General features: G+C 37.3%; 1 protein-coding gene across 3 annotated transcripts; it reads left to right on the top strand.

The window, feature by feature from the left end:
* The first annotated feature begins 883 nt into the window (after positions 1 to 883).
* dmtn (dematin actin binding protein) lies at positions 884 to 26,823 on the top strand. 3 transcript variants are annotated; one of them, XR_013796218.1, is made up of 15 exons: positions 884 to 1,194; positions 12,949 to 13,008; positions 13,352 to 13,414; positions 13,585 to 13,740; positions 13,993 to 14,037; positions 15,582 to 15,714; positions 15,792 to 15,836; positions 15,950 to 16,093; positions 16,551 to 16,660; positions 16,888 to 16,993; positions 18,197 to 18,261; positions 18,509 to 18,566; positions 20,639 to 20,704; positions 21,005 to 21,085; positions 26,334 to 26,823. XR_013796218.1 is itself a non-coding variant. In XM_079600553.1 (15 exons), the coding sequence occupies exons 2-15, from the start codon at positions 13,000 to 13,002 to the stop codon at positions 26,445 to 26,447; spliced, it is 1,197 nt and encodes a 398-aa protein (XP_079456679.1). In that variant the 5' UTR covers positions 4,258 to 4,394; positions 12,949 to 12,999; the 3' UTR covers positions 26,448 to 26,823. The 3 variants fall into 3 exon arrangements, 2 of the variants coding, with proteins under 2 accessions (XP_079456679.1, XP_079456678.1); XM_079600553.1 differs by lacking the exon at positions 884 to 1,194 and adding an exon at positions 4,258 to 4,394 and having other exon boundaries at positions 18,509 to 18,568; XM_079600552.1 differs by lacking the exons at positions 884 to 1,194; positions 20,639 to 20,704; positions 21,005 to 21,085; positions 26,334 to 26,823 and adding exons at positions 4,258 to 4,394; positions 18,782 to 18,932 and having other exon boundaries at positions 18,509 to 18,557.
* Positions 26,824 to 26,839: the final 16 nt, after the last annotated feature.

Raw genomic sequence — 26,839 nt, 5'->3', positions numbered from 1 at the left:
CATAATAAATGAATAAGGAAAGATTGAAATAGAATATAACAGAAAATAATAGAATATGCCACAGTAGATATAATTAAATGTATATAAGAATAGAATAGAACCTAAAAACTTCACAATGGAATAGACTAGGAATTAAAAAGGAATGAATAGAATATGGCAGAATATAACAGATTAGCCCTATCCTAAAAACTGAAAAATATAATATGACAGGAAATAATATAATATGACACAATAGAAGAAAGGAGAAGGGTATAGCTCTAGGTCAGACAGGAAAGAATAGAATAGTCCTAAAATGAATAGAATATAATAGGAATTAATACAATTTTGTAGAATAGAATAGCCATGCCCTACACATTACAAAAGGGAATAGAACAGAATAGAATAGAATATGACAAGAAATAGAATGACACAATAGAAGAAAACAGAAGGGATTATATCTAGGCCAGACAGGAAGGAATAGAATAGAATATTTTTAAGCGAGCTATTAGTGTATTAGAATTCATGTGAAATAAAATGTAGCCTACTCATATAAAATGTATTGTAGCTGTCATAATAATAAAAGGCTTTACCGCGCCCTCTAGTGGTGAGAATCGATTATAACATTCGTGTTTGTTAGTTATTTTATTTTAAATACCTTGTGTTATTCAGGTAGCCTATCAGGTGTATACTAAAGTAAGAGTCGACTTGCAAATTTTGAATAATGTGAAACGTAGAAGTCTTAATAATAATCCCAGAAGTAGCCTACCTGATAAATAGCACAAACCCTTGTAGTAGGCCTAATACTGCATAGGTTTAAAGAGAGGTTTACATCAGGAATAAGTGCCCTATTAAAAGGAACAGGACGGTCCCGTCTTGAGTAGTAGCCTACAGTTGTTTTACTCTCATTGGCTGGCCATTTACTGTAAAAGATGCTTCAGACGCACATTTCCTCCACAGCGGCTGTGTTTCAAAAACTACAGCCCGCGTTTTGGGGATTTATTAGCGCGTTCCGAGTCAGCTGACGCCTAAAGCGACTATGACGCACAATATGCGGTCTAGGTAGGCAGCTCACTGGTGTTTGAGCCACGGCCAATGTGGCACGAGCATGTGAACGCGTAATCCACGCAATGATCTTGAGTGAGTGTTCAAGAGACCTTTGAAATTCTGCATCTCTGGACGGAACGGACAGAATAAACCGCTGCTTTAAAATCTGAGGTACGAGCACGCGAAATGTTTATTTCTCATCATATAGCTGGGATGCAGTGGAGTTAAATGTGCAGAGAAATGTTCAAATGACTGATGTGTAGTCATGTTTGTTGTTGTATGATGGATGTATTAATATTTTTCCGTACTCGATTATGATAATCGGTAGAGGTTGTAGGCTACATCATCGGTCACTTGTCCTTCTACACGCACAGAGTCTCGCGATCTCCAGAGGACAATTTCAAATCAGTTCTATTTGAAAAACGTCAGATTGGGATTTTTCAACGATTTTAAAATAAAATGTATCGTTTTGTTGGCCATGTACAGCTGTAACCTTCAACAGAATCTTGACTTCAGACAGACCTTAAATATGAATGTTCTGTGTATGGGCCTCTACGCATTATTATTCATGACTCAGTCGTACAATTAAAACAAATTGATTCAATTAAATGTCCGAGATATATAAACGCTTGTTTGATTTATTTGCGAATTGCATTTACTTGTACCCTACAAGCGTCACGAAATAACAGCAAACGGAGAAAACAGAAAGGAAAACAGCAAGTCTCACTGCTGGCACTAAAAGTCGCGCCCCCGAATACAGCTGCGCGCCCCCGAATACAGCTGCGCGTCCCCGCGCGTTTCCCTGTCTAAAGCAACAGGAAACCACTGCTTCCTTTAAGGATACCTCACTCCTGCAGGGTTTTCTCTGAGGAGCACTTCTTATTTTTCATTGGTTGTCAGAATTAATTTAATATGCAATGATGATGATAATTATAATAATTATTCATATTAGTGTATAGACCTGTTTTACAGGTACCAGTGTTTGAGTAATATAATAACGCTCTGATTCATATTTGTAGAAATATAGAAGGATTGCTTGCACACGAAAACAAAACAAAGGAGCAATTTGCTGTCACATATCCTCATGATCACACAGTCTGAACTGACAGCATTGATGTGGCAGTGAAAAGGCTTTCTCGTCATCAGAGAAAAGGCTGTAAGGAGTGTTGAGACTGTCCAGTTCCTGACGGCAGATCCCCTGCTGGTTTTACCTGTCGCTAAATAAGCATTTATTTCATATTCCCCATGATGGTCGAGAGACAGATGTGATGCTGTGTAATGAAACACTTAAAGCAGGCTGATCGTCTGTTGGATATTATAAATCCAGTTAGTGCAGGAAGAGGAGGTCATCTGCTGTCTGTTTCATTTAGATCCACTTTGCATGAAAAGTCAATTCTGAAGAGAAATTTTATCTAGTCCAATTCTTTCCATTCTGCCTGCTGGATGTATTCCATTATTTTAGTCTGGTCTATTCTGTTCTGTTTCCTTTTGCACTTTTTAGGGCAGGGCTATTCTTTTCCACTCTATTCTATTCTACCATATTGCATTAATTCCTATCATATTCTATTAGTTTTAGGACTTTTCTATCATTATATTATTTCCTGTGTGGTCCCTTCTCCTTTCCTCTATTGTGTCATGTTCTATTCTCCCCTGTCATATTCTATTTTTCAGTTTTTAGGGTTTGTCAATTTGTCATATTCTGCCATATTCTATTAATTCCTTTCCTATTTTATTCCATTGTGAAGTTTTTAGGTCTATTCTATTTCATCTGGTCTAGATATATTTAATTCTATTCTATTGTTCTATTGTGGCATATTCTATTATTTTCTGTCATATTCTATTTTACTCTATTATTTTTTCCTTTCCTTATTAATTTTCCTTATTAGATATTCCCCCTATTCTGTCATATTCTATTAATTTCTGTTATATTTTATTCTGTTCTTTTGTGTCTTGTATAGATCTATTCCCTTCGCTTCTCTTTTATTTGCTTCTGTTCTGTCATATTTTGTCCTTCTATTCTTTTAGTTTTAGGATTATTCTATTCTGTTCCTTCCTGTCTGGCCTAGATATATTCCCTTCTATTTTGTTTTACTTTGTCATATTCTGTTCTTTATATTGTGCAGTTTTGAGGACTATTCTATTCTGGGGGGGTTTTCCTGTCCAGTCTAGATCTGTTTCCTTCTATTCTATTATGGCATATTCAATTATTTTCTGTCATATTCTATTTTATTCTTTCCTTATTCATTTATTATGCTAGATATATTCCCTTCCTGTAATATTAGATTAATTTTTTGTCATATTTTATTCTTTCCTGTCATATACTATTCTATTTTGCTAATTTTAGGACGATTCTATTCTTTCCTGTCCAGTCTAGATCTATTTCATTCTATTCTATTATGGCATATTCTATTCTTTAGACATATTCTATTCTATTTTATTCTATTCTTTTTTTCCCCCTTATTTATTTATGGTCTAGATCTATTCTTTTTCTATTCTGTAATATTCTATTCATTTCTGTCATATTTTATTCTATTCTTCCATGTCTGGTCTTCTATCCTGTCCTAAAACTGCAAAATAGGCTGTAAAAATGTATGTATAATAGAGTTGTGATAAGACACTGACGGTGTCCTCCTGTCATTCAGTTTGCAGTGAAGCGATTCACTAAGAGTGGACATTGAGAAGGTTTAATCAATGGGACACTAATCTGATCCAGCAAATCCAGCAGTCAGTCTCTCTGCTGGTCTGATCTTCACAGGATTGTTGACTGAACTAAAGTCAAGACAACGCAGAGCTCTGCTAAACCCCCAGGCTTCTGACCTGGATAGCTCTACATGCAGAATAAAACTAAGCCTAAAGAAATATGTCTGCCCTGAGCACGTGCGGCACATCAGACGTGACGGGGAGGAGTTAGGAAGGGCTAGTTTTCTGGGACGTGATGTGCAGCATGGCCATTGTTCAAACAAGAAAGATCTTCAAGAGGAGGGCTTCCTCAGGCTGTTTATGTCAAGCCAGAAACACAAGCTCCCCAGCTCCTCTGCCCGTCACATCGCGCTCCCAGTGGAGCCGGAAGGCCTCGCCAAGGTAATGGATCCTGTATCCATCGGCGCTGTTGAGAATTCTCTTCAGACGGAGCCGAGCGTTGCCCCGGTGACGCAACCGACTCGTCTGATTGGGCGTTGGCTGCTCTTGGTCTGCTGAGATAAGTGCTTTTCAGTTTGGGTGGAGAGAGAAGTGGGTGGGTCTTCTAGACAGCGTGCAGAGAGAGAGAGAGAGAGAGACGATGAGGAGTGGGAGAAGGATGACAGGAAGTCTGGATCTCTCAGCGTAGGATTTCCTCTTCATCACAGAGCTGGAGCTGAGGTGGAATCCTGGTGTGTATTGTGGCTTGTTTTGCCCTTTCCTTTCAGACTAATTATGATTGGTTCAGCGATCCCTTCCTTAATTTAATTTCTTACATTTTTTATGAAGCTATGGATTTTTGGTGCTTGGTCCTGCAGTTTGACCTAAATATGCAATATATCATTTATTTTGAAGTTGTTTCATACCATAAACTTATCACTGGTTTCTTCTGTTTACTTCGATAAAAACAAAAATATATATTATTTATATTCAAGACCAGATTAAAATGTGGATATTTTCCTTTTAAAATTCAACTTTTTTTAAAATTCGTGTGTGTACGTGTGTCTGTACCTGTACCTGTACCTGTTTTTCTATCCCGGTGGGGACTTAAACTGAATGCACACAGACTCATGGGGACTCGTGTCACGGTGGGGACCTAAATTGAGGTCCCCATGGGTACACATGCTTATAAATCATACAGAATGAGTTTTTTTGAAAATGTAAAAATGCAGAATGTTTCTTGTGATGGGCAGGTTTAGGGATAGGGGCAGTGTAAGGGGACAGAATATACAGTTTGTACAGTATAAAAACCATTACGTCTATGGAGAGTCTTCACATAGATGGTAAACCAGACTGTGTGTGTGTGTTTGTGTGTGTGCGTGCGTGTGTCTTTAACTCTCAAACACTGATGCACATGCTTTGGAAGTGTGTTGTGATGATGCTAAAGCTGGTCTGTTTGCCTCTATATGGTGTTGGAAGAGTTCTGATAATTTTCTTAATCAGTATTTTTGTCTTGTCTTCCAGTAAAAATATTTAAACATCTTTAAAACAATAGAAATTCAAAGGGATTGTTCACCCAAAAATGAACATTTTGTCATAATACTCACCCGCAAGCAAACCTGTAATAGTTTCTTTCACTAAAGAAGATATTTTGAAGAATGTTGGTAATCAAACAGTTAATGGACCCCATTGACCTCCATAGTAGGAAAAAACAATGGAAGTCGATGGTCCCCCGTCAACTGTTTGATCACCAACATTCTTCAAAATATCTTCTTTTGTGTTCAACGTAAGAAAGAAACTCATACAGGTTTGGAACAACTTGAGGGTGCATGAGTAAATGACAGAATTTACATTTTTGGGTGAACTATCCCTTTAACAACTGTGTCAGATGTTTAGTTTTCAGACACAAATGCTGATTTAAGATTTTGCTGTGAATAAGAATCATATTACTCATGCTAAACCTCTCCGATGAGAGATAAGGGCATTCTCTGGATCTCGTAAGTGCACTGCCTGGCTTCCTTATCAACACACACTTTTTTCAGTAATGCTTGAAGCAGGCCCATTACCGGTCTGACACACTATGCTGTCTTTTACAGAGTAGCGTTAGTAATGGTAGATCATTTAAGCTTTTCTGTGGTTGATCAGCGTACTTTGTAGTAGTACAGTGTACTATTGAATCCAGTTCATGTTCTCAGTGCAATGGAATAGATGAATTCCATAAGTGTATCGATAGTAATTAGCAGCCTAGCTACTTAATATCTGAGGGCTATCATTTAAAGTATATTTTGTTGTTGCTAATAATTTTTATTTCATTGTATTCAATGTATCTATAGGTTTTTGGTTAAAAGAGGTTGTTGGTTTAAAGTTAATAAAAGTTGTTGCTCATTATTTTTATTTAAAGGGATAGTGCACCCAAAAATGAAATTTCTGTCATCATTTACGCACCCTCGAGTTGTTCCAAACCTGTTTATTTTTTTCTGCTGAACACAAAAGAAGATATTTTAGAGAATTTCGGTAACCAAAAAGTTGGACCCCATTGACTTCCATAGTATGGAAACTGTTTACCGACATTCTTCGAAATATCTTATTTTGTGTTCCACAAAGTTAACATGAATTATAGATGCTCATTTATAATGGCTGTGACTGAGGTCAAAGTCAATTGTACCTCTAGTTATGAATAATGAAAAGCTGAAAGTATTAGCACATTTTAAATTATTATAATATGCCAGTCAGAAAAAAATGACCAACATTCAAGGTTGTTTCAAAATTGAAAAAATAAAATAAGCATTGAAACCACATTTAATAGTACTTTTTTTTTTCAAATACTTAAATCAAAATACTTTCAATTTGAACAAGATTTTGTAGAAATAATAGGCTATGTTGAAACAATGTCGCAATATCAAAGTTGATCAAATTTTTTTAATTGAAACAAAATTCAACAGTGATCCATGACAGTGAGTAAAAGTCCAAATGTCAGCTGTCCCACTGACTGCTACGTTATTTCTGACCGCTAAAATAAAGAATTCTGCATAAAAGCAACAACGTTTGATTATGTATTTTTTTGTGACATTTGATGATGTATTTTTGTAGGCCAAAACCCAAAAACAAGTTTTCATTTTTGCAACTTTGGTTTTCATCATCCTGAAGTCGATGTATATTTTTTAATGGTTTTTTGTTAAATGCTCGAAATAAGGTCTGGTGAACGCAAGCTCAAGATATTTTCACGTTTTACTCTACGATATAAAATGCATCAGTAATACCCCCTTGTCGTTTTTTTAAAGGGGTGGTTGATTAGGATTTCACTTTTCTAACTTTAGTTAGTGTGTAATGTTGCTGTTCAAGCATAAACAACATCTGCAAAGTTCAAAGCAAAGGAAGATTTAAAGAATTTAAAGAAATGTCTTTTTAAGGACTACAACAAACGGCTGGTAGGAACTACACAACATTCCTCCCGGGTTAGTGACATCACTAACCCTAGAATTTAAATAAACCCCGCCCCCGGGAACACAAATATTGGATTATCATGACAGAATATGCTAATCAATGACTTGAAGACATAAGCTACATAAATGAATCAACTAACCATTCAGAAATGTCCTGTTGCATGCTGTAACTTCTTCTTGATACTCTCCATCATTCTCTGACTCCGGTTTGAACATAAAAGTCTAAAAGTTTTTGAAATTTTCAGTGCATGTGTGTGTGAGGTAAAAGGAGCTCTTGAAGCTCCGCCCTCTGTGACGGGAGCAGCAGCTCATTTGCATTTAAAAGGACAGACACAAAAACGGTGCGTTTTTGCTCACCCTCAAGAAGTGACAATTTTAACATGCTATATGAACATATCTATGGGGTATTTTGGGCTAAAACTTCACATACACACATCAGAGACTTATTTTACATCGTGTGAAAAGGGCATTATACCACCCCTTTAAAAAGCTTTTACTTGTCTTGCAGTTGCTGTGGTTAAATGGGATTACAGAGGTTGTCGGAACATTAAATGTCATCAGGACGGACAGATAAACTCATAAACATTAGTCGGCTTCCACAGCCTCATTGTGTTTATAACCATGCTCTCGCAAACTGTTATAACTCAGACCTTTCAGTGTTTTTAAAGAAAGAAAGAGTTGTCGGAAGCTTAGTGATGGTGACCTTGTCATGTGACCGCGGTGGTGTAGTTTGTTTATAACCCGTGTTTAGCTTTTTACACTTCAAAATTCATAATTTATGTTAATTTGTGAAGATTATCAAGATGAACAAAATGTGCAAGAATCATAAGCTTTTATTTTCTAATCCAAAAGCCAATGGAAAGCCCTGCACCACTATTATTTCTGTATGCTATTAAGATTAACTTGGTTAATGTTTTTGACATTGTCTCTGATTTCCTCTAATAAGATCAATATTGTATTGATAATGGCCATTATGACTATTAACAAAAGATGGCAGATAGTTTTGCAGTAGTAGACCTTCACTGTGAAAGAAAATCTCCAAACGTTCTCATACCTTCTGAGGTGATGTGTGCTATCAGATTCCCGCTGGAACAGCAAATGGCTCCGTTTTAATGTGCACCAGCATATCCTGGAGTTCACAGCACAAAAACACAATGACATCTCCACACAGTAGGTAACTGGTCAGTATGTCAAGCAATTGTTTAAGTGCTGAATTGTCTTCTCGGCATGTGAATCAGCACTAAATCAAACTTTATTTGAGCCTGGTGCTCAGGGACTCTTCTTAGCCAGATTGAACTTGGATTACAGGGAGCTTGATGCACATGGGTCCCTTCGTCTCAGAGGACAGACAGGCCATTTACAATGTGCTCAGGGTGATCAATCACGTCTTTAGCACACACACACACACACACATGTCCTTCACGCCAGAGTAAACCTGACTCGAGCCGATCGCTAACCCTATAACCAGCAGGGACAGATGTCTATGGCTGAGGAAAGGAAGTGATGTTTGGTGCTAAAATATATTTATCTCTGGTTCTGTCAAACATGGAGGTTTAAAAGAGATCAATATTTTTGGCTTTAGAGTAAACAGAAAAGGGAAGGTTTATTATGCTGTTTAAGGGTGTCTTAAAACTGCCAAGAAAACTTGTCTGGATTATCAAAAAGCAAAAGAAAATGGGTGACACTTTACAATAAGGTCACATTAGTTAATGTGTTCACTAACAATAACTGGCGATGTGCCATACATTTGTTACATTGTTTATTCCTCTTTGTTCAGTTCAGGTCCAACTTTTGATTTTAATAATATGTTAGTACCGTAAATGTTGGAATTAACATTAGTTGAGATTAATAAATGTTTCAGAAGTGTTAAGCCATACTAAAATAATGTTTATTTTAATATATTTTTTAATTATTTGATTTAGTAAGATTTATGTAATTATAGTATTTAAATATGTTTATAATAATTCGATTTTATCATTTAAAATTATATTTCTGTATTTTGTTATAATTATTTATAACAATAACTTTATGCAATAACATTAATTGGAAATTTTATTGCAGTACTTAATTAAAGCTTTTAATTTGAAATTATATTGCAGTATTGAGAAGTTGGGTCACAATGTCACATTGCCATATTTTTTTTTTTTTGTGTGAAATAGTTTATTTATTATAGAATTTAATTTACCGGTAGTATTTTTTTTCTTTTGACTTTGAGGTGAAATATGACCCAGACATTTTTTTCTTTTTTATATATTTGCCCGTAAATGTTATGCGTTTCCCTTGACATTTGTGTCTTTTTCCCCTGAAGCAACACATGAGCAGTCAAAACAAACCGGAACGAAAAAGCTCTAGCATTACCCCGAGTGAACTTTATTATATCAAAAAGCTGTTTTTGCAAATAGAGCATCTTTGTCAGCTATTTTAATGCAAGGAAATGGATTCAAAACGCCTTGAGGCTTGTACCCTGTGTGTTACTTATGCTCTTGTCATAAAATATTCAAGGCTCATATGAAGTTGAAATTACCTTTAAAACTAATTAGCACATTAACGTTTGCCAACCCGAAACCATCTCCGTATAATTCTCTGCTGTACTCCGTATAATTCTCTGCTGTTTTCCGATGCTGGAACCTGATAAATTATGTGGACAATTCTCTGCTCATGGTGAAATTGGGTGAGCAATCGTGATGTCACTTCCCCTCCCCCACACTAACAGGATGTCTCTGCGTCTAATGAATTAATGTCTCGTTTCATAAAGACATTAGTCCACTGATCCTCTTATTGGAGATCAGACGGTTGGTGTAACTGCTTTCTTCATGTTTAGTCATACTGACAGCAGCTTTTAAAGGAAATTCTTCCAATATTTGGGAAAAAAGATAGTACCACCCTCATCTCGTGCTATTGGTTGAGCCAGTGCTGCTGTGTCGGGCTGTTTGGGATGGAGGCAAGTGTTAAAAGTGTCACAGAATCAGTGTTGTTATTGTTAACTAAACTAGTAAAGATTGTTTTTTTAATTGAAATAAAGCTAAAATAAAATAGAAATATTAGATGAAAAACTGTTGCCTCAGCAACTAACTGAAATAAAATGAGTTGGAGTTCTAAAATGAATAAAACTGAATAAATGAAATAAATGTAATTAAATAACCCATTAAACATGAAAGTATTATGCAATCATTTAAGACATTTCTCCATAGAGGGTCCTTTAAAATTGAGTCGAGCACCCTATAGGGTTCTAGGTAACAGATGCATCTCTGAATACAGTGCAGAAGATACGTGTGTGGATAACCTTGTTATCCAAATATCCTGTGGTGGGCGATGACATGAAATGTGTGATATGAGTGGGTGTGTTGAACACCCTCAGGGGGATCAGCTCGGACTGATTTTCAGGAACGCTCCGGAGATGGAGTCTGCTAATGGGATGTTTCAATTAAATTCTGAACTCATCTGAATTTCACAATGTTGTTTTTATTTATTTTTTACTTATGATTTGATCAAAGCTAATAGCAGAATATCAAGACCAACTTTCTATTTCCAATTTAATGTGTATGTTTTCGGAAGTATGGGAAATATATTTTTCCACTAAAAATATCTAAATATACAACATTTGAAGATTTTACAAAATTTCTTTGAGAAGCAATCAATACTAAGACTTGATTTAAAGGAGTAGTTCACTTTATGAAAATTAGCCAATGATTTACTCACCCTCAAGCCGTAACTTAGGTATATATATAACTTTCTTCTTTCAGACGAATACAATCGGAGTTATATTAAAGGGTTCACCGGGTGCAACATTCACTTATATGGTGGTTGCATATAAATGTGTAAAAGTGTGGACACAACACCATACAATGAAAAAAAAAATTTTTTAATCCTCAAAAACTCTAAACGCTCTCAATAATCAAGCCGTTTGGATTTTCTGAGCACTATGATGTCATAATGCTCATGCTCCGCCCACGCCCACTGAAGGACTGACCCGTATTAGCATATTTCTGTTTTGACGTCCATAAAAGTGCATTTATCCATCATAAAAAAGGCCTTCTGAAACGAAACGATGAGTTTGTGCACGAAAAATATTCATATTTAGACATATTCACGTAGACATCCGGCCATACGCAGTCTACTCACGCCTAAAGCGCAACTTACGCAACTTGTGATGTCGGAAGTAGCGTAGTGCATAGCGTAAATATCAGCAGTACATCGCATTACTCGCATAAGTTGCGCTTTAGACTTAAGTGGAATCCATATAGTTGTTTGGCCGGAAGCTAGTTATTTTATTTTATAAAGTTTTAAACATTAATGTTTTTTATAACACAAACGCATCGCTTTGCTTCAGAAGGCCTTTATTAACCTCCCGGAGCCATGTGGAGGTTTTTTTATGATGGATATATGTACTTTTATGATGGATGGATGCACTTTTATGGACTTCAAAACAGAAATGGCCATTCACTGCAATTATAAAGCTAGGAAGAGCATTTACATTTTTTAAAGGGGTGTTAAAATGCCCTTTTCACAATATGTAAAATAAGTCTCTGATGTTCCCAGAGTGTGTGTGAAGTTTTAGCTCAAAATACCCCAAAAACGCACCGTTGTGTGTCTGGCCCTTTAAATGCAAATTAGCTGCTGCTCCCAACACAGAGGGCGGGGTTTCAAGAGCTCTTGTGTGTTAGGCAGACACACACTAAAATGACAGAAACTGTTCTGCCTTTTATGTTTAAATTGAGTCAGACAAAGATGGAGAGACTCAAGAAGAAGTGACAACATGAATGCAACAGTCTCTGAATGGTTGGTTGATGAATTATGTTGCTGATGTGGCGTTCACTATCTTCACTTAGCATATTCTGTCATGATAATCTATAAATCGCTCGTATAGGAACTGTTGTGAGATGCACACAGAGTGACTTTCTATTGCATGTGAAAAGACAGATGCTAAAGTTTGAGCTGACTCACAAATGTACTCGACTACAACAACTCTCCCTCTTCTCAACATGGACTGCGTGTTCAGGGGGCGGGGTTTATGTAAATTTTAGGGTTGGTGATGTCACCAACCGGTGAAGAATGTAGTGTAGTCCCTACCAGCCGTTGTAATCCTTTTCTTTAAAAGCAAATATCTTCCTTTGCTTTGAACTTTGAGCATTGTAACTTTGCAGATGTTGTTTATGCTCAAACAGCAACATTACACACTAACTAAAGTTAGAAAAGTGAAATCATACTCAACCACCCCTTTAATATAACTATGATTGTATTCATCTGAAAGAAAAAAAGTCATATACACCTATGGCTGGAGGGTGTAAATCATGGGCTAATTTTCATTAAATTTTCTAAGTAAGAGGTACAATGTTTAATTTAGTTTTTTAAGAAATTTGATCAAAAGTGACATTTATAATGTTATAAAAGATTCTGTTTTCAAATAAATGCTCGTATTAATAACTTTTTATTTAACAAATAATCCTGGAATGTATCACAGTTTTCAATCAAAAATAAAATAAAAAACAATTTTCAACAGTTGTTTAAATTCAGCTTTGCCATCACAGGAATAAATTATATTTTTAAATATATTCAAATAGAAAATCTGAATATCATTTTTAAAAGGTAAAAATATTTCACAATATTCACTGTACTTTTTAATCAAATAAATGCAGCCTTAGTAAGAATACTTATTTTAAGAAAACTTACAATAATAATAATAATTTAAATTCTAATAAAGTAAAATAAACATAATTCAAATAATATATATTATCACTGGAAATTGGTATGCAGGTAAGAAAATATCCAGGTAACAAATACGTTACTTCTACAAGAGACCTACAGTAACCTACCTACCGTAACCTAACTTGTTTGTGTTTTTTTTTTTTATGGTTTATTGCAGATCTGTGTATCTGGAAGAACAAAGAAAGGAGTTTTATAGTTGTCCTCAGTCATGCAGAAGGTAAAGTATGTTGAATTAATTTCATCTTGTTGCCATGAATCATTCATCTCCAAACACTATGGGTTTCTGAAATATGTATAGCTTTTTATTTGTATTTTTTTATTCTCATATATACTAATCTATATTATATTTCTGTCAAAGTAAACCCATTAAAGCATGATCATATCTGCACTGGGTTTATTTCCCTTAGTGAGAATGGAAAGGGGGCGTGGCCGAGTGACAGACATCATCAGTTTGATTGATGATATTAGATATAGGCCTTATTTCTCATTAACGACATGTCATTGGATAGGAGCGGTTAAATTATGACCTCTGACCTTTTTGATCTGCTCCACCGCTGCAGACAGGGACGGCCCCGTCTTCCCGGGGTCCGAGTGCTCCTGGATCCCCGGCCACCTCTATTGTGGTAAGTCAAACTGGCTTTCAGTTTCACAGATAACACATTCCGCTCTGTTATCTGCCATAAAGCACATGCTCAATATCCCAGTTCCTAGGAACCCCGTGAGCCATCTCAGAGGACAACCGCTTCTTTCACGCCAAACTGAACTCAGCCTCTTTCTGTTTAACTCCCCAAAGGCACGGATGGACAATCAGGTCATTGGATATAAGGACTTGGCCGCCATTCCCAAAGACAAAGCCATACTTGAGGTGGAACGGCCCGATCTGATGGTGTACGAGCCGCATTTTAATATCTCAGCCCTGGATCGGACGGGTCTCTCCAGAAGCAGAGAGGTCAGGACAGAACCAATCGAGTCTTTGTTTCATTGAGAAGAGCTATTGTACGTTTTACAGCTTCCACTTAAAGTAGAATCAATATATGTGTTTTGGCAAACAGGAAGCTGAATATAATGGTGAGATGTAATGTTATTAGTCAAGCTTTGTTATGCATGTTAAATGATTTGTGTGTGTAAAAGTGGCATTTGAATGTCAGGCCTTGAAGACGAAGCATGCGCTGTATGTGTGTGTTCTGTTTTGTCTCTACAGAGATCAATGTCACCTCATTCTATCTCGCCGCCTCCTTCCCCTGAGGTGAGACACCACGGTCGCTTTAGCTTTAACTAGCACGCTTATCTTCCTGCACACTTCACATGTGATCGTTTTACTGAGACACTCAATTAACTGAATGACGCCGCCATTTTAAATGACATTCAGTTTCGGTTCTGTATTTTACTTATGCTTGCTAGCGTGAATATGGCACAGTGTACTTTAGTATAATTTAATTCACACTAAAGACATCCGCTTATTTTCCATATTATATTGAATTTTATATGAAATTTTATTCATTATAATTAATAATATGTGACCCTGGAGCAGAGGCGTAGGTTTTATATTGAGATTGGTGGGGACATCCCCGAAAGCTGAGGATTCAGGAAATGATTTTGTGTAAGATTGTAAAATTGTACTACTCCTGGAGCACGAAACCAGTCACATGGGTCAATTTTCTTACATTGAGATTTATACATCATCTGAATGCTGAATAAATAAACTTTCTATTGATGTATGGTTTGTTAGGATAGCACAATATTTGGCCGATACTATAGTATTATAATATTGTTGTAATATTTCATATAAAATTGAATTAATAATATTATTATAATTTAATTTAATGTCTTTAATTCACCTATATTTCAGTGCAGACATATGACCTAATCATTATTTAGCTAATAGCTAAATAATTATCCACGTATTATCCATATTATATTTCTTTTTATTTATTTATCAAAATACTATTGAATTTTAATATTGGACACTTATAATAATTAGCAGCATATTGTAATCAGATAGAATTTGAATGTCATGAATTTTAACATGATATAATATTTATTAATTTATTATTATAATACTATTCATTATCATATAATAGTGTTGCATTGTAATATTTTAAATATTGTATGTGAAGATTAATTAAATCTATTAATTAACATTATTTATAATAATTAACATGTAGTCTTTTTCCACTGATAAATATTAGTAATTTCTATTATAATAAATACTGCTTTTCATAAAATATTGTAGTATTATAATATTCTTGTAATATAGAACTATTAAATGATCAATTATTATTAATGTCTTTAATTCACATTATTGTAGTGTAAAACATGATTCAACAAATCATTATTTAGCAAATATCAAAAGAATTATCCACGTATTATCTATATTTTTCATTTTAGTTTTTAGTGTATTATCTTATAAAATAATAAAATGTATTGAATTTGAATAACTCACTGAAAATAATTAGCATATTGATGTCAGCCAGAATTGTAATATTGTGCACTGCTATTTAATTAAATTAACTTACTCTAGAACATTGCACAGTGGAATCAAACAGCTCTCTATGCTTCTGACTTCCGTTAGCATATTTTACAGTAAAGCATGAGTTTGCAGTGTCATATTATTGATGCAGGCAGTGAAATATGATGGTCTGGCTGGCTTCTGTTAACATGCTGAGTGCATAAATTGTGTCCACTCTTAACTTCGGGATTGAAACATGAATTTATATTACCATGAGCCAGCGCTTCATTATTAGCATTCCAGACTAATAGAAGGTATATGCAACTCTCCTGTTTCTTCAGATATTTGCCTCAAAAGAGTCAAAGGAGTGGCCAGAGCAGGGGTCTCCAGGAGGGTCCAACATGGGCTCCACGGTGCAGCTCCGCAAAATCAGCCCTGCCTCTAAAGGCCCCATGCAGCACTTCCACAGGCCAGGTACTGTGTTCATTTTATACCACAATGTTTCATAATCATTCAAACGTGTTGTAACTGTACATCCATTCATGTTTCAGATAGTGGCATCATCTACTATAAGAAACCTCCAATTTACAAACACGGTATTTGTTCATTTATAATGTGTTTTGTTATATATCATGAATTGCTGGTTTTCCCAGGTGTAAGGACAGATTCACTGGTAACATCCTGATGTTTATCTTCTCCCTGTCCTCAGAAAGAGAGACTGGAATGTCTCATAATAAACAGGATGGCATCATTGAGTCCTCCAAGTTCCCAGCAGCCCAAGCACCCGATCCCAACCAGCCTTCAAAGATAGAGACCGAGTACTGGCCCTGTCCACCCTCTCTAGCTACTATGGGTAAATGCTCACCAGCTTTCATCTTTCTGTCGCATTGGACAGTACACGATGACATTTTATTGGTCTCCTGCTCCACAAGTGGCATTGTTTCCCCATTCTGTCACTGCATCTTTAGAGAAGCATGCAGACTTACAGAAAGTAGTTAACTTTTTAGCATATACGTTAAAAATTCTCTAACTCAATCCCTTTAGTGCCATCAACTGTCCAAATTTGCACTAATAACTTTTGAACCGTATGTGAACTTTTGAACTGTAGACCACGCATGTGAACGTTTACGTCACTTCAAAGATCCGACTGCCGGTGCGAATGCAACAAGGAAAATGGTCCTGGGGGAACATTTAGTTCTCGGGGGACTCCCCTGGTCTCTAGTTCCTATAACTACCCGGTGCGAAAGCCCCTTAGTTGGTACACACTCAAGGGCGATACACTTTTTTTACAATCTGTCAATTCCTCACAGAGATCGAGTGGAGAAAGAAAGCAGCCGAGCAGGGAAAACCAATGGAGGACGATGAGTTTGAGGACCTGACTGAAGATGCAAAGAGACTCCAGGAACAGGAACTTCAGAAGGTGAAAGCAGCTTTTGTCTGGAGCAGGACTCACTGCCCCATATCAATAAATCCTGTTCAAATTAATATCCCTCACCGACTGTCTGTCTGCCTAGAATAAATCAGAATATTTTCTCTAAGGCTAGATGATGAAGTGTTTTGTTTTCAGGCCATTAAATGGAAGGGAGTGCTGGAAGTATAAGCGCTTAATGGAGCTCTGTAATCATGACTGGGCTGTTTGTTTTTCAGATACAGTCCAACTTGGGAAAATTGATCCTGAAGGAGGAAATAGAGAAATCAGGGCTCATCCGCAGAAAAACACGTTCCTTGCCAGATGGGACAAACATACATTTGGGTATGTGACGTCTGTTTTAGTCTTCTTGGTGCACTTCAACATAGTGAAGTGCTTGAGGATTTGTTTGGTTTTTTTATGCAAAAAGGATACACTCTTAAAGGAACACGCCAACTTTTTGGGACTTTAGCTTATTCACCGTATCCCCCAGAGTTAGATAAGTCCATACATACCCTTTTCATCTTCTCAATTGCACAAATCCTTCACAACCAACATTATTTCCCATCCCCCCAACACTGTCACTCACGAGTCACAACCAGAAGTCAAGACTAAACCAATTCACCTTGGTGACCAAATAATCGATTTGTATTACCTATTTTTATTAGCCATTTCCCACATTTCAGAAAAACAAAAATGTGCAAGAACTATAGGCCTACCTGTATTTATTTTATTATGAATTAAATGTGCGTTATTTGGAAGAAAGTCGAGGTGGTGTGACTGACTTTAGCCCACTAATTCCATTAGAGTATTGCTCTATACCAGGGGTCTCCAACCTTTTTTCATTTGAGAGCTACTTTATAAAAATGAAAGTGGCCAAGAGCTACTCATGTTACAATAAATACTTAAATATCTTAAATAATGTCTCATAACTCTCATACTAACAACTATCCAAACTGTTTTAGACCTAAAAGAGTTTTTGTAGGCCTATATATGTCGCCTTTAAATGTCAGAGAAAATAACAGAATCAGAGATTATTATTTTTTTATAGAAAATTGTACTTTGCATATTATACTGTAAAAACACATAATCATAGTTGATTTTAGTTGATCATAACTAGAGATGAAATGGCATGAACATTTCATTTCATGATTAGGGTGACAGATGATCACGGTTATCGCAGAATCCTGTTCAAAAAGTTCAACTATTGAAATCAAGTCAATCAATCAAGAAGTTTTATGTTGAAAACTAGCAAATAACAAATAAAATTAGCATTAATATGCACTTTTTGTTTACATAAACATTTAAATAAAAATAACATTAAAAATAAATTCAAAAAAAGTTCTTTAGATTGTTCAAATATACTTTAAATTAAGAAAGGTTCTTTGGGGAACCAAAAATGGTTCTTCTATCGCATCACTGCCTCAACAAGCAAGTCACAGAGGACACCCAGTGTTCAAATTATGAAATACGTTTGTGTGAATAGAAAGTCTGTAGAGAAATGTCTTTTGTGCTTATAATTAAATGTTTCATTTACATTCATTGCAGGATCATCAGCCAGTGCTACTAAATCCGTCTCTTTACCTCCTTGCAGTCGAACAGGCCTCACAAGGGTAAGAGAGATTCATCTTTAAAGGGGTCTTTTATACATTTGAATCATATGTTCCTCCCCTGACCCCTGAGTGTGCCTATAATGTTAATCAAAGTTTTCATAATATTAACATTTTTAGACTTTTCTAAAAATCCTAGATTTATCATGTGACCCTCTTAAAGATGTGTCAAACATCATCTCACAGATGTTCATGTACGGTAGTCCTTTTTGTATCTAATGTGTGTAACTGTTTTTCTTTCTGCATATAGCTGCAGTCTGCAGACTTTACCTCCACAGACAACGGAAAAGTAAAAACAGGTAAAGTTAGTGTACACAAGCAAGATTCTCATCGTGCATTAAAGTTCCACTATACATTATATTAACAGAATAATACAGTTGAGTACGATTTTGAATCGAAATGCACATGAATATGAACAAATATTGATACACCTTAATGTATTTTTCTCAATATTTCCTAAATTATTCTGTTTTGTTTTTTTTACTCATTCTAATCTTTCTTTTTTTCTTTATATGTTCCTCAGGTGTACAGGTAAGATGACTTTGTTTATTTGATTTAACAAGCATGGCGTTTGGGTTTTATAATTTGCTGACAGCTACAGGCTCTGACATGGAAACCACATCCTGTTCCTGCTACTAATGTATCCTTACCCTGACATTAGCTTACACTCCTTTCTCATGGCTTCTGACTCATGTGATCACCACATACTGTTTAAAGGGGTCCTATTATCCTATTATACCCTTTGACAAGGTCTTGATTTAGTTTTTGGGGTGTACTAGAATATGCTTTCACGCTTGATTGTTCAAAAAACACATTATTTTTCACACATTTTACATTATTACAGCACCTCTCTGCCCAGTCTGACCCGAACGCGTCGCTTAGTTCCGGTTTCGATTAAGCCACTCCTTCCGAAATACGCTGTGATTGGTTAGCTGGCACCGTTGTGTTGTGATTGGCACCGCGTGATCAGGAAATGTCCTGCCCCTTACCACAACCGCGAGTTTCATCTACTCAGATGTAAATATTAAGGATGGCGTCAATTTCAAAACCATTTCAAGCCTGATTCAGACTTAAGAATGTTAACAAACAAGAGGATCGTCCAGAACTTTGCAAGCACGGATTTCACTGGACGTTTCAGACTGGTGTTTTTTGTTTTTAATTTTCTTAGACATAAATACGATGCTATACACCATTTAATCTTGAAACTTGTCGGAAAACTATGGTAATACAAACAGTAATTGATCACACAAATATGGTTAATTTTTCGAAAGGGCGGTCGAAGTTGCATCGTAGCAACATCATAAAACGTATAATTTGAACGGTTGATAGAAAACGCAACTACAAATAATACAACATCTATTTCAGGAGAAGCTTTTGTGTGTGGCATGCGTTGTGGTTCTGGAAGCTGTTCTCCATTAAATCATTAAAGGGGTGGTATAATGCCCTTTTCACAAGATGTAAAATCAATCTCTGATGTCCCCAGAGTGTGTATGTGAAGTTTTAGCTCAAAATACCCCACAGATATTTTCATATAGCATGTTAAAATCGTCACTTTTTGAGGGTGAGCAAAAACGCACCGTTTTTGTGTCCCTTTAAATGCAAATGAGCTGCTGCTCCCGTCACAGGGGGCGGAGCTTCAAGAGCTTGTGTCCTTTTACCTCACACAGACATGCACTGAAAATGTCTACAACTTTTAGCCTTTTATGTTTAAACCGGAGTCAGAGAATTATGGAGAGACACAAGAAGAAGTGACAACATGTCCAACCAGCCGTTTGTTGTAGTCCTTAAAAAGCCATTTAAAAAAAAAAAGCAAATCTCCCCTTGCTTTGAACTTTGAGCATTTTATGCTCAAACAGCAATATTACTCATTAACCAAAGTTAGAAAAGTGAAATCATAATCAACCACCCCTTTAAAGTTTGTCAGCCTTAGGAAGGTCAAAATATTTTTTTAAGTTTCGGGAAACAGAGTGAAAAAAAAACAGCGTCTCTTTGACATAGCAGCAGCTCAACCAGGCCTCGTCCCCTATTTGCGTGTTTTCTATAGCGGGATTATTTGAATTAGTAACATTACGACTTCACAAGATCCGGAAAAATCGCGTTGTTGTCAAAACGAGCCGTTTCTTTGTAGTTCTTGGAAAGTGGACTTTGAGCTTTGTAACCTTGCAGGTCTTTTTTATGCTCAAACAGCAACATTATAACACACTAACTAAAGTTGAACAAGTGGAAAAGCATAATAGGACCCCTTTAATAATGAGTCAAAAGATCCTGGTTCATTATTATGGATGTAATGAAACCCTCCTCTCTAAATGTACCTGTCTCATATTGATCTCCTTTGTCCTGGGGGGCATTTTCTCGGGCTGGGGTGGTGGTGTCTTCATAGAATGGCGGGACACAGAGTGGGAGAATGGACAGAGGAAACTCTCTTCCTAGTATTCTGGAACAGAAGGTGAGGCAGATCTTAAGAGACCCTCCAAAGTTTTCATGCTCTGCTTCTCTCTTCTAACCCCATGCCATACATTCACTCACAGCCATGTTGCTTCTAAGCCTTGCATCCATTGAATGCAGAATTCAATATGGCATTATCACTGAAGGCAACATTGAACTGAAAACTTTGGAGGCTGAGTGTGCAGTACACATTCTCCCTAGAGGAAACCTTTGGCCTGTTTTCTGTGTCCAATGAATCAAAAAGGATGAGTACTGAATATAATGTTCCCAAAACATCATCAAATCTCACCTCTCCCTTCAGATATATCCATATGAAATGCTGGTTGTGACCCACAGAGGGCGCAGTAAGCTTCCTCCAGGTGTGGACAGAACCAGATTAGAAGTAAGTCGCAAATGAGCTCTAGTTAACATTAGTAAAAAGTGAGTCAGTTTGAGGTCCTTGAAAGGCAAAGTGTTAAAAATGTGCACCTATCAGCTCAAAAAGAAAATGAATATTCATAAAACAATATGAATAATAAATATTTATTAAAGTATTATTATTACTATAGTTATTATTATTATTATATTATGTTTTCCAAACACTTCTACAATAGATCAATTATATTTAAAAAAAAAAATGTTATCATCTTTTTTTAATGGACTTTAATATTTTCAAATTGTTAAATTCTAATAAAAAATTATACATTTTAATAAAATAAATACTGTTTTCAATAAATAATAATAATACTTATTATTATTGTTGTTTCTCAAACAACCCTTCGACAAATAAATAAAATTGTGTAATGCTTTTTTCCAGCGTTACACTTTAGTCATTAATACCAGACAGAAGGATATCTACATCATCATATGGAAGGAAACGTAAATGGATGGACACATATGGATCACATTAGTTTACTGTAAAGCTACGTCTTAGTTGGTGCTTATCTTGGCGAGAGCCAAGTTCAAATCAGCATGAAGTGGTAACATCTACTCTCGTGTAATGGAAATCATGAAGATCTGGATACGTCCAGTGACTGCTGTGAATAGTGCAGCTGGCAACAAGGGGAAGACCTTGTGACAGCCTGGAGAGACAGCTGACAGGAGGAAAGAGACCCCATTGGGGCTGGTAAGGGTTAGCTACCCTTGTCGGCAGTATCCAGCTCTGTGGTTACAGGATGCTGGAGACACCCGCCCAAGGCTTCTAAGAAATCAAAAAGAAAAATACCCCTAGAGTCTGCGAGAGCGGGGGCGGAAGATGACTCAACGTTGGATAACACGGTTAAAGACTTAGGAACGGAAACGGATATGAGTATGGAGAGTACTTCACAAAAGACTAGTTCAAGAGCTGCAGTTAGCAAAGACATGGAACTCCAGGTTTGTGTCTGCGGCTGGAGCAAGGCGACAACAGTCAGGGGTTTGAAGATTCATCAAGGGAGAATGAAATGCTTGAGTGAGAAGGGACAAGGGCCTCGCATTGATCAGTACTTCTTACGAAGTCAGTCAAGTCAGTCGAATGAAATCCAGCGACAGGAAGCAAACCACAGTTCGCAGGATATCAGCACCCCTGTCATAGACGTGAGGAGGACTTGCATGGACACAGTTAGTGATGAACCTAATGATCCTTGTGAACCCGGTCAGACAAACCAGCATAAGAGAGAAAAGAACCTCGACGGGCACAAGCCTGGAGTTAAATGGCCAAGAGCTTGTGAGAAAACTGCATGGGACACAGTAAACACAGATCTCTGCTTTGTGTTGGAAAGATTAAGTGGAACAGTTGAAAAGAAGCTGGATAAATTTGGGGACATCATCTACGCATATGGAAGTGAGAGGTTTGGAGTTGAAAAAAGGAAGGAAAAAGTACAAACTATTCCTGGAAAGTCTAGACGGCAGCAAGAGATTGAACGCTTAGTTCGAGAAAGGAGACAGCTGAGGAAGCAATGGAGAAGAGCAGAACAAAGTCAGAAGGAGGGCCTCAATCTCTTACAAAGGGTCATAAAAGATAAGCTTGCAACATTGCGCAGAGCTGAGCGCCTACGGAAACGCTACAAAAAGAAGGAGCATGCGAGAGCTAACTTTTATAAAGACCCATTCAAATTTGTAAAGAAGTTATTCACCAGTGAGAAGAATGGCACACTAAAAGCATCTAAGGTTGAGCTGGAGAGATATTTGGAGGAAACACATACAGATTCAAAAAGGCAGGAGCCTATGTCAATTCCGTCAGACATCCCACCTATCAATCCACCAGAATACCAAATAGAGGACTGTGCACCTAAGTGGAAAGAAGTAGAGCAAGCTGTGAAAAAAGCAAGGGCTTCATCATCTCCAGGGCCTAATGGAGTTCCGTACAAAGTGTACAAGAGTGCCTCAGGAGTTCTACGAATTCTGTGGAAATTGATGAAAGTGGCATGGGAAAAACAGGTTGTACCAAGAGCATGGCGTCGAGCAGGTGGAGTCTTTATACCTAAAGAAAAAGATTCTACAAGCATCAGTCAGTTTCGTCCTATTTCCCTATTAAACGTAGAAGGCAAGATTTTCTTCAGCATTATTGCTCAGAGATTGTCAACTTACCTATTAAATAACTGCTTCATTGACACTTCAATACAAAAAGCGGGCATTCCAGGTTTCCCAGGATGCTTAGAACACATCAATGTGATCTGGCAACAAATTCAATCGGCTAAAAAGGAAATGAAGGAGCTCCATGTGACATTCCTGGATTTGGCTAATGCATATGGTTCAGTGCCACATGAACTTCTTTGGGCAGCATTTGATTTTTTCAGTGTACCGATGACAATAACAAATTTAGTGAAAGCCTACTTTGGAGATTTGCAATTTAGTTTTTCAACTTCAGAATTCAGCACTACATGGCAATGCCTAGAGGTCGGAATAATGGCAGGATGCACCATTTCTCCACTGGCTTTTACCATGGCAATGGAAGTAATCATTAGGGCATCAAAATGGGTAGTAGGAGGAGAGCGCTTGGCTTCTGGAATGCGACTACCACCAATTCGAGCATACATGGATGACATGACAACCATGACTACAACGGTAGCCTGCACTAAGCGGTTATTGGGTAAATTAACCAATAACATTGAATGGGCACGAATGCAATTCAAGCCCACTAAATCAAGGAGCATCTCTATAATTAAAGGCAAAGTAGTAGATAAAACATTCTTCATTAATGGTGAGGCAATACCAACAGTGTCTGAGAAGCCAGTGAAGAGTCTTGGGAGATGGTACGATGGAGATCTAAAGGACACAGTTCGTGTGGGAGAAGTTAGACAACAAGCAGTGGAAGGGCTGAAGAGCATAGACTGCTGCGCTCTACCAGGCAAACTAAAACTCTGGTGCTTTCAGTTTGGTCTACTGCCGAGGTTACTGTGGCCATTGACTGTGTACGAGGTTTCTTTGACAACAGTAGAGAAGCTGGAAGGTTTAATCAGTTCATACATCAGGAAATGGTTGGGAGTTCCACGCTGCCTCAGCAGAGTGGGACTTTATGGTAAAGGAATACTGCAGCTACCAGTCTCCGCTCTAACCGAGGAGTTTAAGTGCGCCAAGGTCAGACTGGAAATGACATTAGTAGAGTCACGCGACAAATGCGTAAGGGAGGCAGCACCTGTGTTGAAAACTGGAAGAAAGTGGGCGGCAAAGAAAGCTGTGGAAGATGCAAAAGCTGCCCTTCGAATTGGTGACATCATGGGGCAAGTTCAGCATGGAAGAGGGGGTCTTGGTCTCAGTTCAGCCCCTCCTACATGGAACAAGGCAGCCCCAGCGCAAAGGAGGAAGCTGGTAGTCAACGAGGTGCAAAAGCAGGAGGAGAGGATGAGGTGTATAAAGGCCATTTCCCAGGCCAAGCAGGGAGAATGGATGAGATGGGAGAGTGTGGAACAACGCAAGATTGGCTGGCAAGACCTATGGTCAATGGAACAGAGCAGGATCAGTTTCCTCATCAGGTCAACATATGATGTTCTCCCATCACCACAGAACCTAAACCTCTGGGTAGGAGAGGATCCCTCATGCCCTTTGTGTTCATCACCTGCAACATTAAGGCACATTTTGACAGGATGTAAGGTGGCTCTTAGCCAAGGACGGTTTACTTGGCGCCATGACCAGGTGCTGCGATGTTTGGCCTTAGCATTGGAAGACAAGCGTAACATGACCAATAAGTTGCCACCTGTTCCATCAAAACATTACACACAAAAGACAACATTCCTCCGCCCAGGAGAGCAACCACCAAGAAAAGGTGTTAAAACCAATCCTCGCCCAGGACAACTGGAAGCTGCTAGAGACTGGAAAATGCTGGCAGATGTTGGTCAACGGCTTATTTTTCCACCTGAGATTGCCATCACTAACCTTCGACCAGATATTGTCTTGTGGTCTGGATCAGCACGCCTTGTTCACCTGATAGAGTTAACAGTGCCATGGGAGGATGCTGTAGATGAGGCGTATGAGAGGAAGAAACTGCGGTATGCTCAACTAGCCACTGAAGCGGAACAGCGAGGATGGAGAGTCCGGGTTTACCCAGTGGAAGTGGGTTGTCGAGGATTTGTGGCACACTCTACAACCCGGTTTCTCAGAGACGTCGGATTCAGGGGCCAAGAGTTGCGTCGCACAGTGAAGAACTTATCTGAAGCAGCAGAAAGGAGCAGCAACTGGCTGTGGTTGAGACGGAAAGATTCTGGCTGGGGATCTCAAGCACAATAGAAAGAAAGAAACGCTGATGTACCTAAGCTGGGCTGAGTTGAGTGGGGGACGGAGGGGGGTGATGCTGGGACGCCAGGATCACCGTCGAGCCCTCTTGAGGTGTCGTGGGCTAGTCGACGAAACACTGAGGATGGAAGGTGCCCACTTGAAGACCCCAGAGATGTACCCTACTTAGCTCAATCCAGACGGTTGTCATTCTGATGCGCCAGGGAGGCAAAACAAGCTGATATCTGGAACCAGCGTTACACTTTAGTCATTAATACCAGACAGAAGGATATCTACATCATCATATGGAAGGAAACGTAAATGGATGGACACATATGGATCACATTAGTTTACTGTAAAGCTACGTCTTAGTTGGTGCTTATCTTGGCGAGAGCCAAGTTCAAATCAGCATGAAGTGGTAACATCTACTCTCGTGTAATGGAAATCATATTCTCCATTGTTCATTTATTATTATTGTTGTTAATTATTGTTATTTATTTATTATTAAATTTTCCCAAACACTTAAATATATATAGATTTTTTTTATATATATATATAAATATTTTAATATTATTTTTTATTATTACTACATTTTTCCAAACACTCCTACCACAGTAAAAAAAATGAATGTATTTTCATAAAATAAAACAAATATACATTTTTCTTAATATTATTTCTTAATATGTTTTTATTTTTATTAAATAAAATACAAATTATATTGTTTTAAGTTTTTATAAAAAATATATATATTTAAAATGTTTCCATTAAAAATGACACACTTTTTCTTTTCTAAACAAATATTATGATTATGGTATCCATGTATCTCATCTCATTTTGGGTGAGAAACAATAAGCTGACTTATTTTCATATAATATTGATTGCATTATTTGAAGTTAAGTTCTAGGGTTTAGACTGCACGTCTACTGTAAAGTGGCTGAATGTTGTTATCTTGTCTTTAATAGAGGCATCTGTCTCCAGAAGACTTCCAGAGCTTATTTGGAATGCCCATCACAGAATTTGATCGTCTGTCACTATGGAAACGGAATGACCTGAAGAAGAAAGTGTCCCTTTTCTAACATTTGGACATTTGGACATTGAAACACTCTCCCTCCAGAGACGCTAGTAATAACCACTCCAATCTAATACGGATGCTATGCAGACATTTCAAGATAAGCAAGGAAGATGACGCAACATTACCAGACGTTATTTCAATCACATATACAGCAGTCTCTCAATATGTCTCTGGTGTACATAATAAAGACAGGGATGATTATTCACGCATCCCCTACAGTCTCTCCATATCTGAAAACTCTGATTATTAGTGATGGAATATCGATTTCATAAACCGCTCCAGCCCTTTCTTTACGCCTTATGTCTAATTCAAAATCTTAAAGTGCCCAGAGAAGTTTATAATAATAGGCCTATATATTTAAACAAAGTTTAAATTGTAAACCATCACTTTTTTTTC

This window comes from Phoxinus phoxinus (genome assembly GCF_949152265.1).
Source record: "Phoxinus phoxinus genome assembly, chromosome: 23".
Lineage (NCBI taxonomy): Eukaryota > Metazoa > Chordata > Actinopteri > Cypriniformes > Leuciscidae > Phoxinus > Phoxinus phoxinus.
This window is presented reverse-complemented; position numbering and strand designations above follow the sequence as displayed.